Source organism: Exserohilum turcica (assembly GCF_000359705.1).
Source record: "Exserohilum turcica Et28A unplaced genomic scaffold SETTUscaffold_1, whole genome shotgun sequence".
NCBI lineage: Eukaryota > Fungi > Ascomycota > Dothideomycetes > Pleosporales > Pleosporaceae > Exserohilum > Exserohilum turcicum.
The window spans coordinates 3,959,484-3,982,739 of NW_007359914.1; the positions used below are offsets into that span (position 1 = coordinate 3,959,484).

General features: G+C 52.9%; 7 protein-coding genes across 7 annotated transcripts; 3 read left to right on the forward strand and 4 right to left on the reverse strand.

Annotated features, from left to right (window-relative positions):
* The first annotated feature begins 174 nt into the window (after positions 1–174).
* Positions 175–2,081, forward strand: SETTUDRAFT_162766 (uncharacterized protein). Its single transcript, XM_008022992.1, has 2 exons — positions 175–840; positions 896–2,081. The coding sequence occupies exons 1-2, from the start codon at positions 301–303 to the stop codon at positions 1,907–1,909; spliced, it is 1,554 nt and encodes a 517-aa protein (XP_008021183.1). The 5' UTR covers positions 175–300; the 3' UTR covers positions 1,910–2,081.
* A 74-nt stretch (positions 2,082–2,155) lies between these two features.
* On the reverse strand, positions 2,156–3,154 carry SETTUDRAFT_86116 (glycosyltransferase family 1 protein; the record flags this gene model as incomplete). Its single annotated transcript, XM_008022253.1, has 1 exon — positions 2,156–3,154. One exon carries the CDS (start codon positions 3,152–3,154, stop codon positions 2,156–2,158), a length of 999 nt encoding a protein of 332 aa, XP_008020444.1.
* A 490-nt stretch (positions 3,155–3,644) lies between these two features.
* On the reverse strand, positions 3,645–6,823 carry SETTUDRAFT_170945 (uncharacterized protein). The gene is made up of 6 exons (XM_008022993.1): positions 6,748–6,823; positions 6,403–6,691; positions 6,122–6,350; positions 5,509–5,946; positions 3,856–5,456; positions 3,645–3,810 (listed from the first exon to the last, which is right to left on the reverse strand). The coding sequence occupies exons 1-6, from the start codon at positions 6,792–6,794 to the stop codon at positions 3,691–3,693; spliced, it is 2,724 nt and encodes a 907-aa protein (XP_008021184.1). The 5' UTR covers positions 6,795–6,823; the 3' UTR covers positions 3,645–3,690.
* A 650-nt stretch (positions 6,824–7,473) lies between these two features.
* On the reverse strand, positions 7,474–9,001 carry SETTUDRAFT_153299 (uncharacterized protein; the record flags this gene model as incomplete). Its single annotated transcript, XM_008022994.1, has 3 exons — positions 7,474–7,619; positions 7,687–7,915; positions 7,970–9,001. 3 exons carry the CDS (start codon positions 8,999–9,001, stop codon positions 7,474–7,476), a joined length of 1,407 nt encoding a protein of 468 aa, XP_008021185.1.
* Positions 9,002–9,574: 573 nt separating this feature from the next.
* On the forward strand, positions 9,575–11,553 carry SETTUDRAFT_162767 (uncharacterized protein). Its single transcript, XM_008022995.1, has 3 exons — positions 9,575–9,777; positions 9,842–11,134; positions 11,187–11,553. The coding sequence occupies exons 1-3, from the start codon at positions 9,683–9,685 to the stop codon at positions 11,257–11,259; spliced, it is 1,461 nt and encodes a 486-aa protein (XP_008021186.1). The 5' UTR covers positions 9,575–9,682; the 3' UTR covers positions 11,260–11,553.
* A 634-nt stretch (positions 11,554–12,187) lies between these two features.
* SETTUDRAFT_153301 (uncharacterized protein) lies at positions 12,188–14,308 on the forward strand (the record flags this gene model as incomplete). The annotated part of the gene is made up of 3 exons (XM_008022996.1): positions 12,188–12,275; positions 12,405–12,975; positions 13,045–14,308. 3 exons carry the CDS (start codon positions 12,188–12,190, stop codon positions 14,306–14,308), a joined length of 1,923 nt encoding a protein of 640 aa, XP_008021187.1.
* Positions 14,309–14,537: 229 nt separating this feature from the next.
* Positions 14,538–16,533, reverse strand: SETTUDRAFT_178575 (uncharacterized protein; the record flags this gene model as incomplete). Its single annotated transcript, XM_008022997.1, has 3 exons — positions 15,408–16,533; positions 14,735–15,354; positions 14,538–14,711 (listed from the first exon to the last, which is right to left on the reverse strand). The coding sequence occupies exons 1-3, from the start codon at positions 16,132–16,134 to the stop codon at positions 14,538–14,540; spliced, it is 1,521 nt and encodes a 506-aa protein (XP_008021188.1). The 5' UTR covers positions 16,135–16,533.
* Positions 16,534–23,256: the final 6,723 nt, after the last annotated feature.

A 23,256-nucleotide genomic window follows, 5' to 3' on the forward strand; every position in this document is an offset into this window, starting at 1 on the left:
GTCATTGTTCAGCTGTGTTGGCCTGGCAGAATGTCGTCGCTGACACACCGCCCGGGCGCCGGCGCGGAAATTTGGTTCACCATGTCGAATGCACTGATGACCACCAAGAGGGCCGACCCCCCGCCAATCCATCGCCGCGACACCGACGCAGCCCCAGCCAGGCATTGCGGTCCCGTTGCCAGTATCAACATATTCGGCAACTCCATTGCTACTTAGCACCCGTCCCCGCCCGCTGTTCAATGGCTCGGTAGTCCGCAAATCCCTCGCACAACCACGTCCATCGCCGCTACCCTACCCACCATGAGCCAATTAGTCGTCCGGCCAGGGCGCAACGCTGCCCGCCAGGCTAAGAGGCTCAAGGAGATCCGCAAAGTCAAGAACGCAATTCAATGGCACGAGCGAGAGCGGAAGAAGCGGCAAGAACTCAAGCAAGAGCGCTGGGAGTCCAAGCAAGCCGCCCTCCAGCGCATGATGTGGGAGAATGAGCACATCAAAGGAGCCAAGAGACGGGCCCTGAAAAATGCCAAAGAGGACTGGAAGCTGGGCCCTTTGAGGCCCAACCGTGCCATTGGCCCAGACGCAGACAAGTATGGCGCCCTCAGTGCAGCCCGGTTACAGAAGCCTGAAATACCCGTTAAGACACTCAAGCACCGCAACGCAGTGAGGGAGAAGAAGGGATTAGAGTTAGAGTACCCGTTGGTTGTCGACAACAAGAAGTACTTCCCAATCGTAAAGGACGACCGTGTCGTGATCCTCAAGGGCAAAGATGCTGGCAAAATTGGTGTCGTGCGGGATATTATGTCTCGTACGCACGAGGTTGTTATAAAAGACCTGAACATGGTATGTGCTATGTATGCCCTTGTGCCGTACATGAGATCACTGACATTTTCCTTAGCAATACTTCGACTCTGCTGTCTTTAGTGCCGCTGAAGAAGATATGGGACCTAAGCGCGAGGCCGAAGTGGCAATTCCTCTTGACCACGTGCGCCTCGTGATACCCTCTGAGATCAACCAAGGAGGCGTAAAGCGCTACAAGGACGTCATGGTGGAAAAAATATTCATGGAGCGACACACAACCGGCATCGACCCTTACACTGGAACCGACTATGGCAACTCCGAAATACCAGAGGAGCATCAATACGACCCTCGCAATGGTCTTCCTGTCTTTGACCGCTACATTGCAGGTACCAATCACCGCATTGAATGGCCATGGGAACGCGAAGAGTGGACAGAAGAGGTTGCTACCACGGAAGAGAAGAGCGCAGACAGTCGCTCATGGTTCAAGAAGACCGTGGCCACCATCAGCCAACCATTCTCCAGTCTGGACCGCTGGCGAAGTAGCAACAAAAAGAGCAGTGAACAACAAGACTCCAGTGCCCTGAAGACGGACGATATTGAAGAGAACTTGACTGAGATTGAGAAGCAACAACGAGAGAGGCTCAAGACCTCGCCTCCGAGAAGCAAAGACCTTGATCTCCCCGAAGCCTACAACGATGTAGACACAACGCGCAACATAGTCGAGAGAGCAGATTCCATGTCCTACACCCTAGCTACACCGCCTTTCCCTGATACTCTTAGCGAAGAACTCCGCGACGAAATCCACGACTTCTCCATCAAGATGAAGAAGGAGCGGGATCCTAAAGCGCCCCGCATTAAGATCAACAAGCACTCTGAACAGGGTGTACTTGCACGCGAGATTGCCAAGGAGCGAAAGCGGGCGGCCGATGCGATGAAGACGCCCATGCAGTTGAGATGGGAGCTAGACCAAAGGAAGAAGGCCGAGGCACTGAAGAAGCAGCCTCTTGTGGATCAGGAGAGCCTCTTGACTGCGCTGGGACAGCACATGCAGAAGAAGGCCGCGAAGCCCTACCTGGGAAAGAAGCAGTTCCCTGACCAGGAGCTAGACTAAACTGCTTGGTCTGCTGGGCTTAGCTCGTGGTTGCTTGCCGTCTTGAGCAAGAGAGTTGTAACATATACGTTGTACATATAGCACCAACTGAAGCAGCAACTCAAACCAGGCCCTGTGAGTGGCCTAGTGGTCGTTGTGTTGCGGGGTATCTTCGCTGTCAATGTACATCAAACGCCGATTTTTTTTTCCCACATGCATATCCACATCTTCTTCTTCCCACTCACTGTATGCAATAACGTTGCTTGATCAAACGAGCACGCCCCAGTACTCTGCTCGCCCACCAGCCCCTTCTAGCTCCTCCCATTGCACCAGGAACCGGTCTACAACGCGCAGCAGCAGTTTCCCGCTTAAACTCAGCGTCTTGACCCGTGCAAAACTCTCTACATACATGGTCCTGCACTTGCCCCTGCTCTCGACGCCCTTGATATCGAAGAAGCGCAGGATCAGGCTAGCGAGGATAACTATCACCGCTGTAGCCGGGCCGTTTGTAATAATCAGATCAGGAGCATCCGCAGCCACAGCCTCATACGGCGTCTTGGGACCCCGACGTGTGCGCGTTGTTGTTGTCGTCGTTGTCGTTGTCGTTGTCGTCGCTCCCAACAACGGCTTAAAGCACGCGAGTAAAGTACGCAAGCACGACAGCGGCGTCGTCACCAACGACTGGTGTATCCTGCGCGCGCGCGGTACAACAGCAACATCATAGTGCTGCGGTCCTGTACACGCCTCTGTCCTGTCTGCCACACATTTTACATCCAAAACCCGCGTGTGGCCCTCTGTATCCGTGAGTTTCATCACTGGCCGCGTGGACCCTGGCGTCGTTGTTGCATTCTGCGGCTCGACATCCCCACACTGCTGCTGTTTCTCCTGCGCCTGTACCTCTGCCTGCACCCGCGCCCGCTCTCGCTCCTCCATCTCGCGCTCAAACGCCACAGCGCGCTTTGCGGAAAACGCGTCGCCGCTGCTCACAACATACGTCCTGTGCGTGTATTTCCTCGGATCGAGGTCGCGCAGGAGCCGCAGCATTTCGTGCGTGTGGCCCCCGGATCCGAGCACGATGAGCACGCGGGTTGCGAGCGGCCGCGAGCGGCGCAGCGGCGATGTTTTTGTTTTTGTGCTGGAGCGTGCCGAGGGGAGAATGGCGAGGAGGCGGAGGGAGGCGGCGACGAGTAGCGTGGTGAGTGTGGCTATGAAGAAGGAGAGGGTGTAGAGGGTCGATGGTGGGGGTGCTGCTGCTGCTGTTGCCATGGTTGGCTGCGGATTTGCGGGGTTGGTAGTGGTAGAATCTTTATTTTTTGGGGTTACTTGAATTGCGTGCAGTTGGAAGTATCGAAAAGACCGGTAATCGAAGGAATGCCTTGGTGCATTGTCGTTGGTGGCTTGGAGCTGTGCGGTGCGGTGCTGCTTGCTGTACGGTGCAGTTAAGGTCGTTGTACGTGTCGTGCCCCATTGGCCAATCGCGAATGGCGCACTCCGCACACGAGGTCACATGACTGGCGGCCGGTGTAAGTGCCTTGACATGTTTTCCATGTATGGTCTATTTATAACACTCAAACAAGAATTTGGATCATCTGGTGCGTTTACAATCGGTTCCTCTTATCTTCTGAATGGCTTCATGCAGGTAAGGCCTCTTTTAGTCACATGACTGCGGCGAACAATGATCTGACGTACAGAATGCAATGAAGCCACTACCGGGAATATACTCTATGAACCATAAAAAGGGTTGAGAAAAAAAATACACTGTAGGAAATGAGCGCAATATAGTCTATACCATCATCGTCTTGTCACCGCATACTCCCATTTGCAATAACATCTTCCCAAACTGGCCAGTAATGTTCCGCACCCGGTTCATCCATCTGCCAGATCAGACTTGGATTCTGCCGCATAATACTTTCGTATTCTCTCTTCAAAGAAGCCAATTTGTCACTCAAAACCCTCATCTCATTCACCGCCAGTCTCAGCTCCCTGCCCTTCGTGGTCGAAGGCGAGATCTCGCCTTTCAAGTCGGATAGTGGTCCGATGAGGCGTGTGAGCGTGGGAGGGAGGTTGTATCGGAAAGAAGCCTCGACCCATGACGTGACGGCGAAGCGCGACGAGAGGAACGCGCCCAAGGCAGGAAGGTAGGCTAGTGTATCCCTTGCCAATGCAGTAGAGTGGTGAGAAGACAGGGATAACGCACGACTTAAGTGTATAGGCCAGAAGAGTGCGGCGTAGCGTAGAAACGGAAGTTGAGTGTCGAAAGGTACAGTGCGTATACTGCTTGCTCTTGAGTTGTTGCGTGGAGTAGGCACGATAGATGCCACGGGATTGTTGTTATCGACGTCTGATGAGGACAGTGACTTGTATCCGCTATCTGCAGATGCCATTGTACGCTGACTCGCACTGCTACTCGTAGATTCCACAGGTGGTGTGGGTGGAATATGAGGTTGAAGAGCACCAAGTGGGCGCTTCGGTATGTCGTAGGCAAGATAAGAGAGACAGTTTGCTGCGAGATGCGCATGTACACTACTCTCATCGTACAAGCTGAATTCCGAGTCGTGGGAATGGGGAGACTGAAGAAAGTCGCACACGGATTCGTGGGCGAAAAGGATACTGTCATCTTTGATCAGAAGAAGACCGCAGGTGAGCTCGTCCAATGCGTTTACGATATCCACTGTATGGGTCTCACTTATTTCTGCATCGTATGTACACAAAGCCGCTCGTAGCGCAGCTGGCTCCATGCGATGAATTCCGTGAGATAGCCAGCGGAAACAATCAGTAATGATTCGCTTCTTGTGCTGTGAATGACGCGCCAGCGCATCAAGCATGGTACGGTAAAGCGGGCCCAAACCTTGCAATGATTGGGTGTGGAGAATAACAGTAACTCGTTCTTCTGATGAAAGAATAGGCGACTGAAGGAATCTGAGCAGCATGCTGGCCCATAAAAATTCGCCATTTGCTGTCTGTGTGAGCTGTGGAATGAGCGTCCGGTCCATCGATATCCCAAAAAAGCCTTGATCTGCCAGGCGGTTCAGTTCTGGTGCCAGAAAGCCTTCAATAGCCGCTGAGTTATGCTGGCTCGTGAGAGCGAAAATGTGGGGGGCATCGGATGCCCACTTTTGGTACTCCAACGGTATCTTCAAGTCTGGTCTGGAGAACAAGATGACCCTTGTGTCAGAAACCCGGCACAATCTTGCTAGTAATGTCAAGAAACCCTCCATATCAATACACTCGTCGATACCGTCAATCACCAAATAGGTAGGGTGCTGCCGTAAAAGCAAGGCCAGAAAGTTCATCACCTCATCGGTAGTTGCGTGTTCTCGAAATGAAGTTTTGCGTAGTAGAAGGCACACAGCATCCAGAGTTGAGTGATCGTTGTGGTGCGCTTGAAGCAGCTGACATGCAATAGCGCGGAAGGCATCGTCCGGATTGTTGTGTTCTGAATGGAGGCGATTGAAATGATAGTATGCGATGGCGGGTGGCTCGCCACAGAAATCGGGATCCTCGGCCTCAGCCACAAGGTTATCAATTACTGAGTGCGAAATCAAAGTTTTACCAAAACCGACTTGTGCTATGCCGAGTTAGTACCCTGTTATCAAGGATGAGGAAGACAGCCAGCATACCCTGTATGAAGAGCACTCGATGCTGCCAACTGTTCACCAAGAAATCCGCATCGTTGGCCACTGTCTTTTCAAACGGTCGGTTCCTCCATTTGCAGTAAACCGAAGTCTGTAAGAACCATGCACACGAGTCGGGATTGTATGGCTCAGGGCGGCGGTCGACTTGGCTCAGGGCAGATGAGCTGCAAAGCCAGCTCCGCGCTTTCTCCACTCTCCTCCATCGCTTTGCGGTTCTTTGCCCTTCATTCTCTGGAATGTCGCTGGCTCTGATTCGCTCTTGGTTGCGTAGAAAGTCAAGGTACTGCTTTCGATAATGTGACACGTCGGCATATTGCTGGACATGGTTTTGTGTTTCTCTCTCTAGCCATCTTCTATGTTTACCTAATCGCACCTCTAAACGCGTTAATCTAGAGTCGAGTGGCCGCCATGACACTGCGTGGGCTGCACCAAGAGTCAGCCTGCATGATCCCAACGCATATGCTACTAGATATAGGTCTGTGTCCACATGGAAGAGCCAATGGGCATCGACGGTGACTGATTCAACATGCACAAGCCAAAGGCGCAACGATTGATCATTTTGACGACGCGGCCTTGAATCAGAGAAGCTACAACGTACCTTGAGTGCCTCGGCAGAAGATGCGGTAGATTTCCAGAAACAGCTGTACAAGGTCGGCATAGACATGAGATAGGAGCGTTGCCAGGTCACCGTCTTCCTCTTTCAGATACGGTTCAGCGGTGTGTTGGCTAGAGGCATTGTACATGTGCTGATAAGGAGGCAGTACGTGGGCAATAGCCTCGAACATGTCGGCGGCTTTCTCCAGGAGCAGAAGGTAGTCGCTACTTATCTGTCTTGGCATTAGTACAGCCTACAGTCAGCTAGCTGGAATGCCATGTTACCTTGACTACGAGGCGGACTGCGCCCCAAAACCAATGGACCCATTCTGGCCGGAGCGTGATGCAAGTACTCAGAACGTCAAAGTATGGCGCAAAAGCCCGGATAAATAACACCAACTTTCGGCTGCAAGCCACCACGGTTGGGTCTGCGGCGCCGTTGCCAACAGAGACGCGACGCAGCTCATCCATCAACGACGCCGCCGTCGCATTGCTCTGGAAGTAAGAGCTGTGCTCTCGCATGATCGAGTTGCGTATTGCGGCGACTGCATCATCGAACAACGGTGTGGCTGGGCTATGGGCTGGGTTAGATTGGGTGCGAGGGGTGGGCGAGGAAGGGAAAAGACGCACGCAGGATGGGGCATTGTTAGGTCAGTGGTTTCCGTCCGTGAAGCCATTTTGGGAGAGAGCTGGAACTGGAGCGCCACTGTGTTTTGAATAGCGGATGCATTGGCACAGAATATTCAATATAGACTCTCGACGTTGAGCGGCAGTGACATGGCAGAGGCATGGAGGCGGCAGGGGCAGCGGCGCGCAGATATAATAAGGGTTTAAATTAGAATATGGACTGGCGCAAACGTAGAGCAACTGCAGCGCTGTATGGCGCCACGGGAGAAGAAATGGGTGTCGTCGTGGGGCTGAATGGATGCGTATGATAAGCGCAATGTGTAAGAGGAGGGTGGGTGAGGCCGTGTAGGCGGCCCTGTCATGGCCCGGACACACAGCACCATTGGGCGGGCGTGGGGGGAGCGCGGCCGTGCTCGGCAACGTGGGCGAGACGACAGGCCCATGCGACGACTTGCACGCACGGCTGGCTGGAGCCTCTGGGCCGGGTGCGGGGAGGCTTCTTTGCCATGAGTAACAAAAACTTGCTTCCCGTAAATGAAGCCTTGGACGACGACGACGACGGCAACGACAGCGTCAGACAGGCGCGGCAGCGTGAACAAACTATCATCTTGGGTATCACCTCAACACGCTACATAGCCAACTGCTCGGCCTAGTCAACAGATCTATGGTACAGGGAGTATTAGAAGGCGAGATACAGAAGCGAATGCCACCAAAGCTGTGGCTACCTGACTACGCCGACGCTGGCATGCCAAGCCGCAGCGCAAGCAGTGCACGCACGTCGGTGACATACTGCAAGCCCTCGAGCAGTGGGATCAGATGCAGCAAATCGTGGTCCGTCGGGTCGCTGATCCAGCCCTCAATGGGAATTGCATTGTCTGTTGCCCGCGTCAGTACACAATAGCCGGCAGTCGGGGGGCGTCCGGGCCCAGGGCGCCATCTTACCTGGATGGAAGACGTAGCTCAAGGGGCTGTTGTCAAGAATCATGACCTTGCTCAGGTCCGGCTCGACCTGCGCAAGGTCCTTGATGTAAGCCCCGTTGCGCACAGTGCAGTGCTGCCGGTAGTATCTTCCCGCAAAGTACTTGCGCTCCACTTCCAGCCAGTCAATGACGGGATCGGCGTACTCTTGGACCGATGCGGTGAATATAATCAGGTTGTACCACTTGCTGACCTGCTCAGAATGTCAGCTACACGCGCCGGCAAGACACCCAGCTGCCCTCGTTACCTTTTTCAAGAAGTCGTCGCAGTACGGCCGCTTGTGGACGTAGTACAAGAGCGGCACCTGGGGGCCAATGACCTGCCCGCCCGCGCCTACCGATGCCTGCAGCTTCACCTCGACCATATGGCCCGTCTGGAAGCGGCCGCCGTTGACGATGCTGTGGATCAATGTCTCATCGAGATCGATAATCAGCGTTTTCTGGTGCGGCCCGACGGCCGATGTGCCTTTGGCCGAATAAGATGGCTGACGCCGTGGCACCAGCGGGCGCGGGGGTTGAGGCGCGCGTGGGAACTTGGTCAACTGTTTGGCCGACACGGTTGCCGGGCCGGTAGGCGACTTGAGCGAGGCTGCCGTCTCGGATGCAACCGAATTGCTTTTGGACGACTGGGCCTTCTTTGCTGCCTTGCGCTGTCTCAGGGCGTCCTCGTTGTGGTGCAGTGTGATGCGGATCGATCTCTTTGCGGGGGCGATCTCGTCGGCCCGTGACAGCATACTCGACTTGGAGCGCGTGTTGCGCGACGGGCTGTCGTAGTCGTCGTCGCGCGTGGCAGGCCGCTCGCTCTCCGAGTCGGACGTCATGGCGGTGGAGTTGGATGCAATAGACAGCGAGCGCCGCGCGGGCTGCTTGGCCGAGGGCTGCTTGATGCTCGAGCTGCGGCGTTTGCGCGTCGTCTTCTCGTTGCTCCCTGTGGTTCCTGGGGCTCGCGCTGCATGTGCGCCCACCTTCTTCCGGCGCCCGCGTGTAAAGGTGCGCGTAATATGATACACAGGGGCTAAAAAGGAAAAGTGGCCGTCGTTGTCGTAGTAGAAGCAGGCGACTAAGCACTGCCCCGTATAGACAAAGGGGGTCGCCAACACAGCTGCCACGGCAACGATGCCATCAGAGATGCGCTGCGGGTACAGCCATCTGCGTCGCCGCGTCGTGTCTTCGTAGGGTCCTCTTGGAGACTGCTCGAGCAGCGGTGTTTTCTCGTCGGATCCGGATGCGACGGCTTCCGTGGTCGAAGAGGCGGCGCCGTTGCTCCTGTCGGCGCCCATCTTGCGCGTCTCGCTCTGTGCAGCGACTACACTCGCATCGTCAGACTGGGCGGACGGGGAGGGCCGGGGCGCGAGGATGGCGAAGGACTGTGGGGTAGCGTGATTGCTGGGGGGGCTACTGCTCTGATTGCCTATTCTGTATGGATGTGTGGACTATGGCCTCGCGGGGCGGCGATGTCGTCGCAATCGGCGAGAGCAGCGGGGAGAGGGCGCACAAAGCTGCCTGCAGGCCTGCGGGAGATGGTCTTGCTGACGGGCTGGGGGGGGGGGGTAGACTCGCAAGCAAGCCGAGGGCGGTGGTAGCGATGTTGCAGAGGGCGACTACAGGCAGTAAGTATGTAAGCAGAGGGCTGGGGGGGACCATGGCAATGACGAACAACTGGAGAACGGCCGTGCCCAATCGGAACTCGGAAAGCTCAATTTGGCTACGACTCACACTTTGGGTTCACGCAGACTCGAACAAGCAATATTCGCCCACGCGCCCGCCGCCTGCCGCCCGCTGCCCACACGCTTCCTCTTCCTCTTCGCCTGCACGAGCAAAAATAAAAAAAACAACCACCACCGCCGCCGCCGCGCCTGGACAGTCATCCCTCTGCGAACCCCACCACCCCACATACGCGCGCCCTTCAGTTGCACATCTTGAAGAACACCAGCCCGACTCTGCGGCAGAAACCTCCCAGGATGCAGGGCGCCACGATACAGGCTCCAGGCCTGTCGACGTACCTCAAATCGCTCAAGAGCACCCCGGTAGACGCCTCGGTCGAGCACTTCACTGCGTAAGCTTCAGCTTCAGCTTCACCGGGGCCCACGGCGCAACAGTAGCTGATCCCCACCCCATAGGCTTCTCAAGCGACGGCAGATCCGGAACTCACGGCCATGCGCCATTGCCACGACGGCCTTGCTCCTGCGCGTAGTGGGCGAGTTCAAAGGGAGAGACGCTGCCAAGCTCATTGAGCGCATCAAGCAGGTCGGCAGGCGGCTGACGTCGGCGCAGCCACGCGAGGTTGTAGTCGGCAACATTGTACGGCGCGTGCTGGGACTTGTGCGCGAGGTCGTCGAAGAGCACGCCGAGGGGCAAACTCCTACTGGCAGCGAGCCAGGCCATGCAACACCACACGCCCACCACAAGAACGACTCGCTTCACCGGCCTGCTCTCAGCTCGAGCATATCCACATTCAGCCCTCTGAGACATGCCGTCGCAGAGCCCATGTCGGCGAGTGGATACGCAGACAATGCCTCTGATGCCAGCGAGCCCTCGAGGCGGCCCCCGCTGCTCACCTCGCACACGTCGTACGCGCCTGCATCGTCGGCGCCCCTCGTGCACTCGCTGTTCGGGCTCTTCTCCCAGCCAGCAGATACGCCCTCGGCCACAAGCACGCCAACAGGACAAGCATCGCCGGTGGGCAAGGGCAGCCTCACTGCGCTCAACCTCGAGCGGCTTGCCGGCATGGAAAGGAGTCAGAATCTTGACCTCAAGGGTGAGGTCATGGAGGGCATACGAGAGCTGCAAGATGAGCTGGAGACATCAGACAAGCAGATTGCCGAAGTCGCGCTCGAGCACATTCACGCCAACGAAATCATCCTCACCCACACGGCCTCGACAACGGTCCAAAAGTTCCTCTTGTTTGCCGCGCGAAAACGAAAGTTTACCGTGGTACATGCCGAGACGTACCCCCACGACCACACGGCTACGCATGGCATCCTGCTCACTGGCAAGAAGCGAGAAGCCAACCCAGGCGACGACGAGGAGGACGACAAGTGGAAGCCGCTCACTGACGCGGGTATCCAAGTCTACGTCATCCCAGACTCGCACGTCTTTGCCATCATGTCCCGTGTCAACAAGGTCATACTCGCCACACATACTGTGCTCGCCAATGGCGGTCTTGTTGCAGCCGCTGGAGCGCACATGATTGCAATGGCAGCAAAGGAGCACCAGACACCAGTGGTTGTGCTCAGTGGTGTTTACAAGCTCAGCCCCGTCTACCCGTTTGACATTGACGAACTGATTGAGCACGGCGACGCGGGGGGTGTGGTACCGTTTGACGATGGCGAGTTTGTAGACAAGGTTGATGTCGCGAACCCCCTGTACGACTATGTCCCTGCAGATCTCGTCGATCTCTACATTACCAACCTGTACGTTGTATGCTCAAGACTGTTTGATGCGACTGCCGGCTAACTGTTGTAGTGGTGGACACGCGCCCTCGTACCTCTACCGCATCGTCGCAGACCACTACCGATCCGAGGACATTACTCTATAGTTTACGACTATACCATGCAGCCAGCAAGGCGTACCGTTTCGCCTTGCTTTGGCGCAACTGCCATGGTAGGCTCGCTCGGAGCCATACGAATATAATAGTCGATACACCGCATGTGGTCCATCTACAAGGAATTTACCCGTGCTCACTGCATTCTTTGACGCTGCATCTTCTAATACCATCTACACATCTCCCGGGGCGATTGGTCACGGAGTGGTGCCTCATCCGCACCAACTCATTTCCTGCACCGCATCATTCACACCATTGGTCACGCCTGTCCTGGCAGCGTGCCCTTCGGCCCTGAGCAATCCACAGCCATGACGAAACCTGCCACATTTGGCAGTTTGAACGCTCGGGGTGGTGGGTGAGCACTGCGCAGCGGGGGTACGGTGGCGTTCGTAGGGTGGGTGGTCGGGCGACGGCGAGCGGCGCTGTGTTTACTTTTTACAATCTTCGGCCGGCCTACGGCGCCTGTGAGGCTCGCGGGCTCGGCACGGCATTACATAGACACGACCTAACGGTGAGAAATTGGCCTGTTCCTGGCATGTTGTAGTGTCTTTCGGGCCGGGCTGACGAGAGGCTTCTTCAACTGTGAATGTCGCGCGACCCCTCTTTCGGCATCCGACGGCTGCTCTCAGGTGCCGCGGGTTCTTGCATGGCGGCCCGACCATTACGTGAAATGGCAGTCCATGGCGCAAGCTGAAATGAATCGCGTGGATAGTAACAAGGCTTTTTTTGGCCCTTTTGCCCGTCTTAGGAAGCTGCGCTCGTTGATAACGCGTCTTATCGTGTTCCTACATTACGTATGCGCGACAAGTGGATGCGCGTGTAGATCGCGATAATATGATACTTACATGGCCCACGTGCAGCGTCCAATACATCCCGTGAGCTCTACGGAGAACGGCAGAGATCTGTCGGTCGGGGGCATGCCATGTCGTTTCTCAAGCTTCAAGGGTTGCATGTTTTTTGTACCGGCGCTGCGGGGGGGATTGGAAGTGCCATTGTCGCCGAGTTTCTAGGTACGTGACGTGGTGTTGGATACTCTAGTGCACTTGTATGTGTTCAGTGACGCTTGGTACCTTGGTCTGTGTGTACAAGAGCCGACACGAGTGCCACTCTATCTGAATCCCTCTGCTAATACCACACAGCACAAGGCTGCAAAGTCACCGCCCATGACCTCGTCCCCAACCCCCTTGCGTCAACGAACCCCAATCTCTACTGCATCCAAGGCGACATTAGCTCCGAAGCCTCGATCCACGACTCCATCGCAGCCGCCATCTCCCACTTTTCACAACCCATCAGCATCCTCTGCGCCAATGCAGGCATCACAGATGAATCGTGCAGCTACCCCATCTGGGACATGCCCAGCAGCCTGTGGGACCGCACCTATGCGGTCAACGTGCGCGGCACCTTTCTCACCATCAAGCACTTTCTCAAGTCAGTGGAAAGATTCCAGGCCGAGATGGGCACCCAAGTGCCCAATGTGAGTATCGTGGTGACGGGATCAGAGTGTGGCGTGTTCGGGCAGGCGGGCCACGTCGAGTATGCGAGTGGCAAGGCGGGTCTGCAGTATGGGCTTGTGAAGACGGTCAAGAATGAGATTGTGAGACTGAGTGCCAGCGCGAGGATTAATGCCGTCGCCCCGGGCTGGGTTGATACCAAGTTAATTGCCGGAAGGCTGGATGTTGCGAGTGAGATGTGGAGGGAGGCCAAGGCTACGTATGTGCATTCGTTTTTACAGGAAGAACCGGGTTTTGTATCAGAGCCATGTATGCTGACGATTTGCAGCGTTCCGTTGCGCAAGATTGCACAGCCAACAGATGTCGCGAGGGCCGTGGCTTTCCTGGCTAGTCACCGCGCCGCAGGGCATATCTCGGGCCAGTGTATCTCGGTGGATGGCGGTATGGAAGGCCGTATTGTGTGGTCTGAAGATGAGATTCGCAAGGCACAAGAGATTGCTACCGTTGAGCCCGAGTCGCCTTCTACAAATACTGTTGAAGAGAAGTTTGGCACCGCTACTCAAGGCGTCTCTTTAACCACGGTGGATCCCTCGACTACATCTGATGCGATAATTTCGTCACTGAGCTCTCCCTCCAATGGTAGCCCCAAGCCCAAGATCAAAGTCCTCCTCTCCGTCGATTTCGACGCTGTATCCGGCTGGCTGGGGACCGGGCAGAACCCATCCAATAACCTCGCAGACTACAGCTCCGGCTTCTTCAGTGCCTACGTGGGCGTCCCACGACTGCTCAAGCTCTTCGCCAAACACGGCATCACCACCAAGACAACATGGTTCGTACCCATGCACAGCGCCGAAAGCTTCCCGCAAGAATTCGCCGCCATCAAAGACAGCGGCGCGGAAATCGGGCTGCACGGCTACTGCCACGAAGGCGCGCCGCAGCTCAGCCTCTCCCAAGAGCGCGAAGTCTTCGAACACTGCATAACGCTGTACCAAGAGCTGCTCGGCAAGCGGCCCTTGGGCTACCGCGCACCGCTATACCAGCTCCGCGAAAACACCATTGACCTGCTCGAAGAATACGGGTTCCTCTACGACTCGAGCCTCGCGCACCACGACAGCAAACCCTACTTCCTACCCAAGCTGCCGCCCATCCACGCCCCGGACTACGGCGCCCTTGCCTCCGCAAAGGACTGGATGAAGCCGCTGCCTGCGCCTGCGCCGCCGACCCCCAAGACGCTCGTGGAGATACCCGCGAATTGGTATGCAGAGGATATGACGCCCCTGCAGTTCTACCCCAACACGCCAAACTCGCAGGGCTATGTCGATGTGCGCGTGGTTGAGAACATGTGGAAGGATAAGTTTGACTGGATTCGGAGCGAGATGGAGGAAGGGGGTAGGGGGCGGGATGAGGATGATGCGGTGGTTTTCCCGCTTGTGCTACATCCAGATACGAGTGGCATGGCGCATGTGATTGGTATGGTCGAGAGGGTGGTCAAGTGGCTGAAGGGCTTGGAGGCCCAGGGCGTCGTGCAGTGGTGTACGTATGCAGAGGTTGCAGCGGAATGGAAGGAGAGAAATGCTGTTGGAGAGCTGTAGAACCGTGCTTGCGGAGATTGGGGCAATGCTCCTAAAGCGAATATGTGGAAGCTGGGTCGTGGGATCTTGAGTAGAGTATATTCGACACTGCAGAATAAGGATCCCATGTTGCTATTCACTTGATATTATGCAGAGACCAATTTGAAGTTTCTAAGCCTCTTCGCCTCCTTCGGCGTTATGACATTTTTTTATATCATGGATTGAATGAGATTTATAGGCATCTCCAGGCTCATATATACGAGAGACGTGTTTCTGAGATGGAGTGAGGAGTCGGTGTGGCGCTATCCGCAGCCTCCTCGTCGCTCAAAGAGGCAGAGACATTGCCCTTCGCCCTCGCTCCACGTTTCTCTGCCTGTCCCTCGGACCACACAGACACTTGCATCGACACCGCACCATATTCAGCCTGTCCCAAGCCTTAAGCACCACCTCATCAGCGTGTGCCTTGACCTCCATGTGTGTCTCCTCTTTCTCTTCTAACAGTCGCTCTCTAAACTCGGCCAACTTTTCGTTGCAATTGTCGTCGAAGGCGGCCATGTGGTCCTCTTTGAGCGCTGCGAATTCAAGCCTGGTGTCGGCGAGGTAATCTTCAAATTCTACGCTAGCCGAGTTGTGAAGCTCAGAGGTTTGGTTGGAGGCTTCATTGAGAGTATCGGTCAAGAGTCTTTGGAGGTGCGTCTCGGTACAGGTGCTGATAGCAGCTCTCATGACTGCCGCGGGTGTGGGTTTGTAGTTTGGAGCTCGATCATGTTGCGGGCGTGCGCTCGCGGTTTGGCTGGAATGTGATCTTGGTGATGAAGACGGCGACGGCGAGGAGCCAGCAAGCATTCCTGGAAGCAGTTCTTGCACCAGGCTGGGAAGCTGGGCGCGTAGTAGATCTGGGAGCGCTTTTTTAACGGCGGATGTGACAATGTCTTGGAAAACGTCCACTTGAACGGTCGAGGTGGAAGAAGCTATGGACTTGGCGCGCTCTGTTGGCGAGGACGCTTGTGTGTGATCTTGGAGAAGGCGCTTCGGTAGAGGAGAGTCAGGTGTCAAGCTGGTGCGAGCTAGGCAATGTGCATTAAGTAAAATGTTGGCGTTGTCCGACTAGAAGACTTACCGTCTCTTGGACGCTTGCCCGACACATGGGCATATGAAGGTGGAGCGTCATGTAACGCATCTTCAAAAGGAGGGGCTTCAGCTACCGCATCCTCGATAGAAGGTACAGCTTCGGATGTCAAGTCTTCAGTAGGAAGATGAGCTTCAGACTTGACATCCAGAATGGAGTTGAGAATTGACCAGTCGGCCTTTTGATACAAACGTGCGAACTGAGGGATAACCGGAACCCCAGTGAGCTGCCTAGAGCCCTTAACGGCGCTCTGGAGCCGGGCGAGATTGTTCTTCCCAAGCCAATTTATATCAAACACGATGCGTACTTCTGTGGCTCTAGCTAGGGTCAAGAGCTCGTGGAAACCAGTAGGGAGGCTGGACACTCGATTGCCAAAACTGTGCGGGTACCATACAGAACAGGGTGCTTTGAGCATCAGCGACAGCGTCCGGGGGCGAGGTTGCCCATGTCGTGCGATGCTATCCAGCGATCCATCAGGGAGAGAAACAGCGACATTCTCGAGCGACGTCTTGCCGGGCATAAGATTGTCGCCTTCATAGCGAAAGGTAATAAGTTGCTTGTCGTCAATCCCATGGCTGGAAATGGAGTGTCCGAGAGACACGACAAACTGTGCGTCCGAGTAGAGAATCTTCAAAGAACATGGCCATAATACAGATGCATCATTTATAGAATACGCCAACGCGGAGACGCCATCGTTGCGAACGAGATTTTGTACCATTGTTCATTAGTTCTTTCTATAGCAAATATTTACCTGACACTATATGCCCCCTTGCAACGAAGCAGGCGATATGCAGCAAAGGCAACCCACCCACCCGGGCTTTCGCGTCGGTCGCAAAGAGCAGCCCTGACTCTATCACCACAGCAGCAGCAGTCGCCAAATCGTGGACCACTAAGCCCGCCTTTTTTACTGCCTGTGCCTTGCTTGAGTATCGCCCCGAAGATGCGCAGATCGGAGCGCGTGTGGCGCGAAACCGATCAGCTGTGTCAAAGGCCTTGCAGTAAGGATGGCGTACTGGGGCAAGGCGCCAGGCAGGTAATCGGGCGGTTCAGCGGCTGACGATGGACTGCAACCGCGTGCGCATCCGAAGGGACGGGGTTGGGGAGATGGATGAAGATGAATGGAGATGCGGGTGGAGGTCGAAATCGCGTGATGGAGGTGAGGGAGTCGGGTTGGTTGTAGATGGAGATGGGAGGGGGAGGTTGGTGTTGAGTGCTGGATAGCGCAACGCGGACGCTTGGCATTGCGCTATACCAGGAATGGACGAACAACAGCATCACTTCACAGTGATGTTCACAGTGATGCAACGTTGGGAACTATCAATACCGCTGACTGTAGAAGATTTGGCTCAGGGATTCTATTGAACTTCTGAGTCGTCTTATCAATGCATCATTGCGGAAGATACGCTCCGCATTCTCATGCAAATATACTCTCAGATCCACTGACTGCTACTTTTATCGTGGACTCATGGTCCCTGCTTACTTTTTGTACGTGTCGTAAACATTTACAAGCTTTTCAATTGCGTTTACGAAGAAGGTGGAGCCAGGTTCTCAAAAATAAGCTGCGCGGTCAAGAAAACCGAGCGATAGTTCGACATGGCGGCCGTGGCTGCGGCCTTGGGGCGCCAAGTATCATCTTGAGGCTATACTATCCTTTTCTCACAAAGTCATGTAACTGGGGGTAATGAGCATGAGATAGAAAGATGGTGCAGTCGTAGGTGTCTCTAATGACATTGTACATTGCAACTCGGCGGCCCGCAGAGATCCTTGCTCTTGTGTATAGAGTCGTGTCGATCATAAAAATCCTTTCCATCAATTGGGATAAAGTAATTTTATTTTCTCAAGGCTCACATGCTCCTTGACATATTCTTTCTATTTCTACTCTTTATAGTGCTACTCTACGCCTACGTGCAAAGGTCATTCCCAGCTGAACAAAGGTCCGTACCGGTACCCGGTTTTCGTTGAAGTCCCAGATACGTTTCCGGGCACGTGAACTTCCCGTCAACCTCATTTTTTTGGCAACAGACCCTGTAATATCCATCTCCCTTGATGTATGCACAAGCTCGCTGCGCCGTGGCTAGTGGGGCTAGTGCGAAGACCGCGAACAGGATCTGTGATAGGTGCATAGTTGCTAATACTTAATCTTAGCTACACTTATTCACTTGGTTGGAAAATATGCCTTACTGCAATGGTAGTAATCAACCAATAGTCTTTAAATAGTTGGCGCGAGATAGTTTGAGAAGAGTTTTTTTGCGGCACTATGTTCTTATATTTTAAATCACAGGCAAACGTAGTTTTATATAGCCATAGCCGCCTTGATTAATAATATATTATGTGTCCAAACAGGTGTCCACATTCGATAGATACTAAGATATAACGTAAGACAGAAACTTACGGAAAGAAAGGCAATGTAACAGGTAGGCTAGGCACTTGGCGTTTACGAATACCAAGGCTTTGCTCACTAAGCGCTCAGCAATAGGAACGACGTTACTGTAACTAGATGATGTTACAACGCTCAAGCAGTAGTAAATAGCTTGTTATTGAATACAATCCTGTTTACACCTAAGTATTCACTCTATAGAGGGTAGTCCCTTACAAGCCATGTATAACGTGATAGATAAGCGAGTCGGTCAGACAAGCGAGTCGGTCACCTCACTAACTTTGCGCACTTCTATAAGCGTATAGCTCCACCATATTATATTAGTTTTGGTAGATATTAACGCAATAGATTAATTACTATCTAGACTATCTTTCTTGCATGTACGTAAGTTATGGCCAGTCTCTCTGCACCTACTACAGCGCGCTAGAGCCTGGCGGCTGACACCTGATCGCTCTCCTCCCTGACGCTCTTTATAAGCAATCTGCTGATCAGCCTCGCGCTAAGCGAGTAGATCCTCTCCAGCTCCCTTTGTTAGCACTCCTTGCTTCTATATCCGCTTCCTTTTACGCTGCCTACGCTTTATTGCTGCCTCGTTAGCCCTTTTAAGGCTAGTGATCTAATCGCGCATTAGCTTAGCTAAGAGCATTATAACCTTAGCCCCCTTCTTAAGCTAGTTAATTGCTACAATAATTAATGCTAGCGAAGAGCTCTTATACCGCTAAACCTGATCACGTATTAGCGTTAATTGAGCTTCAAACTCGCGTGCGTTACTTGGGGTACGAGCCTGCTAGAGAGCCTCTGCGACAGCAGCTACTAGAGTAGTAGGCGTGCGCAGCTTTATGTCCAGCTTTGATAGAACAGCGTCTAGCTAGAGAGGAACAAGGCCTGCGCCTTAAAAGGCTAAGCGGATATTAGCTGGCGTGAAAGATCGATCAAACGCTGTCTTAAACGCTAGCAGAAACTCAAGCTTAGTAATGTGGTTGATGTAGTTACGTATCAGGCTCTCTACCTCACGGCTATACGCGCGCTTTAACGGCGAGAAGCAGCCAACGTCAAGAGGTTGAAGTAGGTGAGAGGAATGTAGCGGCATACAGAGCGTGTAGATATTATTCTCCTTGCAAAGCTCTTGAAACTCAAGAGACTAGTGGCTCTTATAGCTATCAAGAACAAGCAGACGACGTATGCCAACAACGCGAGTCTTTGTGTGAGCATCAAAGTGCTTTAGCTAGGCAACACCTAGCTCGTTGTTCGTCCAGCCGTTGTCGCTAACTGCGATCGCCTAGTCGCGTGGGATCTCTGCTTCCTCGTACTAGGCAGATAGATAATATTTGCTAGCGAAGATAAGGAATGGTGGAACTGCCTAGCTAGCTGCGTTAATCGCTGCGATTAGCGTCACCTACCCACGATTGCCTAGCTTAACTACCTTTAGCCGGCCTCTTCTCTCTAACGCTGTTACAACTAGCTAAGTTGCGATCTTGCCTATTATAAAGCTAGCTTCGTCGAAGTTGTAGACGTCCTCGTTATAGATGCCGTACTTAGCCTTTGTCTGCTCTACAAGCTTAAACTAGCTCTTAATTAGGACTAGATCTTCACATAGAGCTCTCTACCTATCGTACGCTCGATTAAAACGCGTCGTAAGACTGTCTGTACGCTTGACAAAGTTAGCTAGCCACTTCTGCCTAACCTAGCCAGCGCCGCGCGCAGCTAGCAGCTTATTAGCCATATCGCGTATAGCGGCGTACGTGGGCGCAAATCCACGTAAGTTAAGATTAAGTATAACTATAACTAACTATTACTGTGTTCCACTAGTAAGCTGCGCACCCCAGTAAGCTGCGCACCCCACCAAATCCTCACAACTCTATCTGCGCCAACGACCATGACTCAACAACCACGGCCTAAGGTGACATCTCGTGAAGGTAGACTAAGTCTCGCGATGGTCTCCTATTAGAATAAACCATGCTAATTAATCTAAGCCCTCGCGAGAGCGTATGACGTACTAGAATCTACTCTCTAGACGCGTCTCTGTGGTGTCCACCCGCGATCAGAGATAGTCTCTGTCAACTAAAAGCTATCAACTACTAAAGAGCAGTCTCTCGTGTAGTGGATCCTAGACCTTAATTAACGAGGCTTTCCACCCTATATAATTAATGTACGACGCATGGCAGACGCTCTACTCGCAGCCCGCGGCCAAGATCCACCTCCTCCACCTGTAGGCAAGAACTGGATGTCGCGCTTTGTCAACAGCCAGTCTGAGCTTCAGACTAAGTGGAACAGGAAGGTCTATAGCCAGCGCGCTCTCTGTGAGGATCCTGTCGCAATCTCAGCGTGGTTCAACCTAGTAGAGGAGACGCGCCAGGCCTATGGGATACTAGACACAGACACGTACAACTTTGATGAGACTGGCTTTATGATAGGCGTCGCAGCGACGTCCAAGGTGGTCACTAGCTCTAACACTATAGATCGGGCAGCCACAGTACAACTAGGGAACAGAGACTGGGTCACGACAATCGAGTGTATCAACGCGTCTGGCTGGTGTCTTCCACCGTTCGTGATCCTGTCTGGTAAGCAGCACCAGGCTAGCTGGTACCACCACATCCCTATAGACTGGGTGCTCGCTGTATCAGACAACGGCTGGACGACAGATGAGCTCGGCGTAGAGTGGGTAAAGCACTTTAATAGATATACAGCGCCTCGTACGCATGGAGTCTACCGGCTTCTTATCCTAGATGGCCATAGCAGCCACGCCACGCCTGAGTTCGACCAGTACTGCACAGAGAACAAGATCATCACTCTCTGTATGCCAGCCCATACCTCCCACCTGCTCCAGCCACTTAATGTGGGCTGCTTTTCCCCGCTCAAGCGAGCGTACGGTCACGAGATCCAGGAGCTAGCTCGCCAAGGCGTCTACCATATTGACAAGATAGACTTCCTTACCGCCTATACACGGATCCGGCCAGCAGTACTTACGCAGCAGAACATCCAGGCAGGCTTCCAGGCGATAGGGCTTATCCCTCCCTGTCTAGAACGCGTCCTATCGTCGCTCACTGTCGTCCGTACGCCGTCTCTACCAGGGACAACAGTAGACAACAACGTCGTATGGACCGCAGAGACACCGCGTACGATAGCGTAGCTTAAAAAGTAGGCTCAACACGTAAAGGACCTCCTTCACCGCTAGTCGTAGAGCCTAATAAGCCAAGCTATACGCCAGCTTGTTAAAGGTTGTTAGCTTGCGATGAACTCAGCGACTATACTTGCAGAGGAGAATAGGAAGCTTCGTACAGCTAGTCAGCGCCAGCGACGTAGGAGAGACTAGCGACGTCAATATATAGCTCGTGGAGGAGCGCTATAGGCCTAGCAAGGCTAGTAGCTCGCTATAGAGGCAGAAAGGGTGGTCGCGGAGGTAGAATAAGCTTAGGCTACTTAGGGACGTTAGCGCGCACCACTAACGTGTACGAAGTGCCATATCTAAGGACACACTAGGACTTAATGTAGATAGTAATAGACTAGCTATGTACAAGATTGTATTCTATTATCTTATGTTGTTGTAGAGCTATCGCGTAGAGAGTCGCGTCAAGTTAGGTGGGGTGCGCAGCTTACTGGGGTGCGCAGCTTACTAGTGGAACACAGTACCTCCTCTTCTAGCTTAGTAAGCTTCTTTAAGTTAAGCTAGCAATCGCGTTGCGCGCGCTTCCTAGCGCGTTAGTTAATTAGTGTTGATTTTAGAATATTAAAGGCTATAGCAGCGCGTTAGGTACTTTAGATTTAGTTTCTATCTAAAGAAGAGAGAGCAAGCTGAATATCTGCCTCGTGAGAGATTAACTAAGAAGCGTGGCTTGGAGGCATTGTACGCAAAGGTGTGGTAGGTGATCAAAGTTGGTAGGGTGACCGACTCGCTTGTCTGACCGACTCGCTTGTAACGGGCTAAACGCCTTTCGCCTCCCATACTCGTCTACGACCTCGTTTACTCCACCTGCCTAGCCCGATTGTTACCCTAGCAACCAGCATTGTATATAGATAGCTACGTAGCCGAGAGCTTAGCTCTCTATCGAATACAATCTTGTTACCTTGGCCTGTCCGATCGTGCTCCCGAGCTTAAGACTACCCTCCGGGGTCGAGCCCCTTACATCGCTTATCCGTCACGTTATAGTTATATGATTTTATGTTTTTGCGAGAAGGAGGATGGGTATCACTTCTGATAATACATCGACAAACTTGGACAGGCTCCTATTACCAGCCAGGTACACAAATGGATACAACAAATGAAGTACGCAATGTACATAATTATATATAGAGAATATAACAGGTATAGTACCTCACCACGATTCTAAATTATGTACTCAACTACGTTGTGAAAGCCACTGCATCCGCACGTCAAAATCACTCATAAAACGAATAAGGGTAAAAACTAATTGAAGTAAGCGCTAATGCTGTATCCCTGTCCTTAATTAAAAGCAATACAAGCAGCACTGTCAGTGGTCAAATCAGCACTAGATCTATCTGAAGGAGAACGACATGTGCATCTCTCTGATTGTTGCCGGATCCGACGGCCTAAACAGGTGCCCTCTTAAGGGGTTGCGCATTGACTATCTAACTACTACTATTTTGATCGTCGCTATCACAGACTACATAACACGTCCTTTGCTCATGAGAAGATACTGTAACTATCTCCACTTTATATATACTATCATTCTTACTCTATAGACAATACCAGAATAAAACTAAAGATGAAGGCCCCTATTATCTCCATTACCACGATTGTGGTTGGCATTATGACGCCAGCTGTAGCGGCTGGTACTAAATGCGGCGTGGCTACATCATGCGAGGGTGTTACATAATATCTACTAATTAGGCTGAAGAAAGTTATAGCTAACGGCTGCAGACATGCGTAGACGAGTGGAGGTATTGTTCTCTTGGTGGAGGCGTTTGTAGAGACGGATCAGACTCAAACCATTGCTTGGATGGTGCCTGTGTAAGTATAGTACAAGTCTATACGTGATAATTCTATCTGACAATTACTAGGGATATGATGAAAATGGAAACAAACAGTGTACTCTTACGTGCATATGTGACTAATGATTAGATATTAGATTATCATGCAATAGCAGGCGATTCTTCTTTTACCTTCTTGATATCTTGTCTGCGAAAGCTCTGCCGTCTAAGCAGCCCTAGCGCGCTTAGAAAGGGTGATATTGCCTACTTCGTCGGTCGGAGGCCTAGGCCTAAGCACAACATTTGTAAATCTTATAGTAGAGAGTGATCAATCTATCTACAGGCATATTTATGAGAGCACTTCCAAAAATCTCGATTGTAGTATTCAAACTTGAAGGATTTGAATATAATTTTCAATGCTATTATTACTTCTCTTATATTCCCCAAAATCATTTCTAAGAGTGATTCACTCTGCTACAACAAGTAGTAGGTAGGTAGCGCGTTGGTAGCGAATCCGGTGCGGTGGTGGGCAGC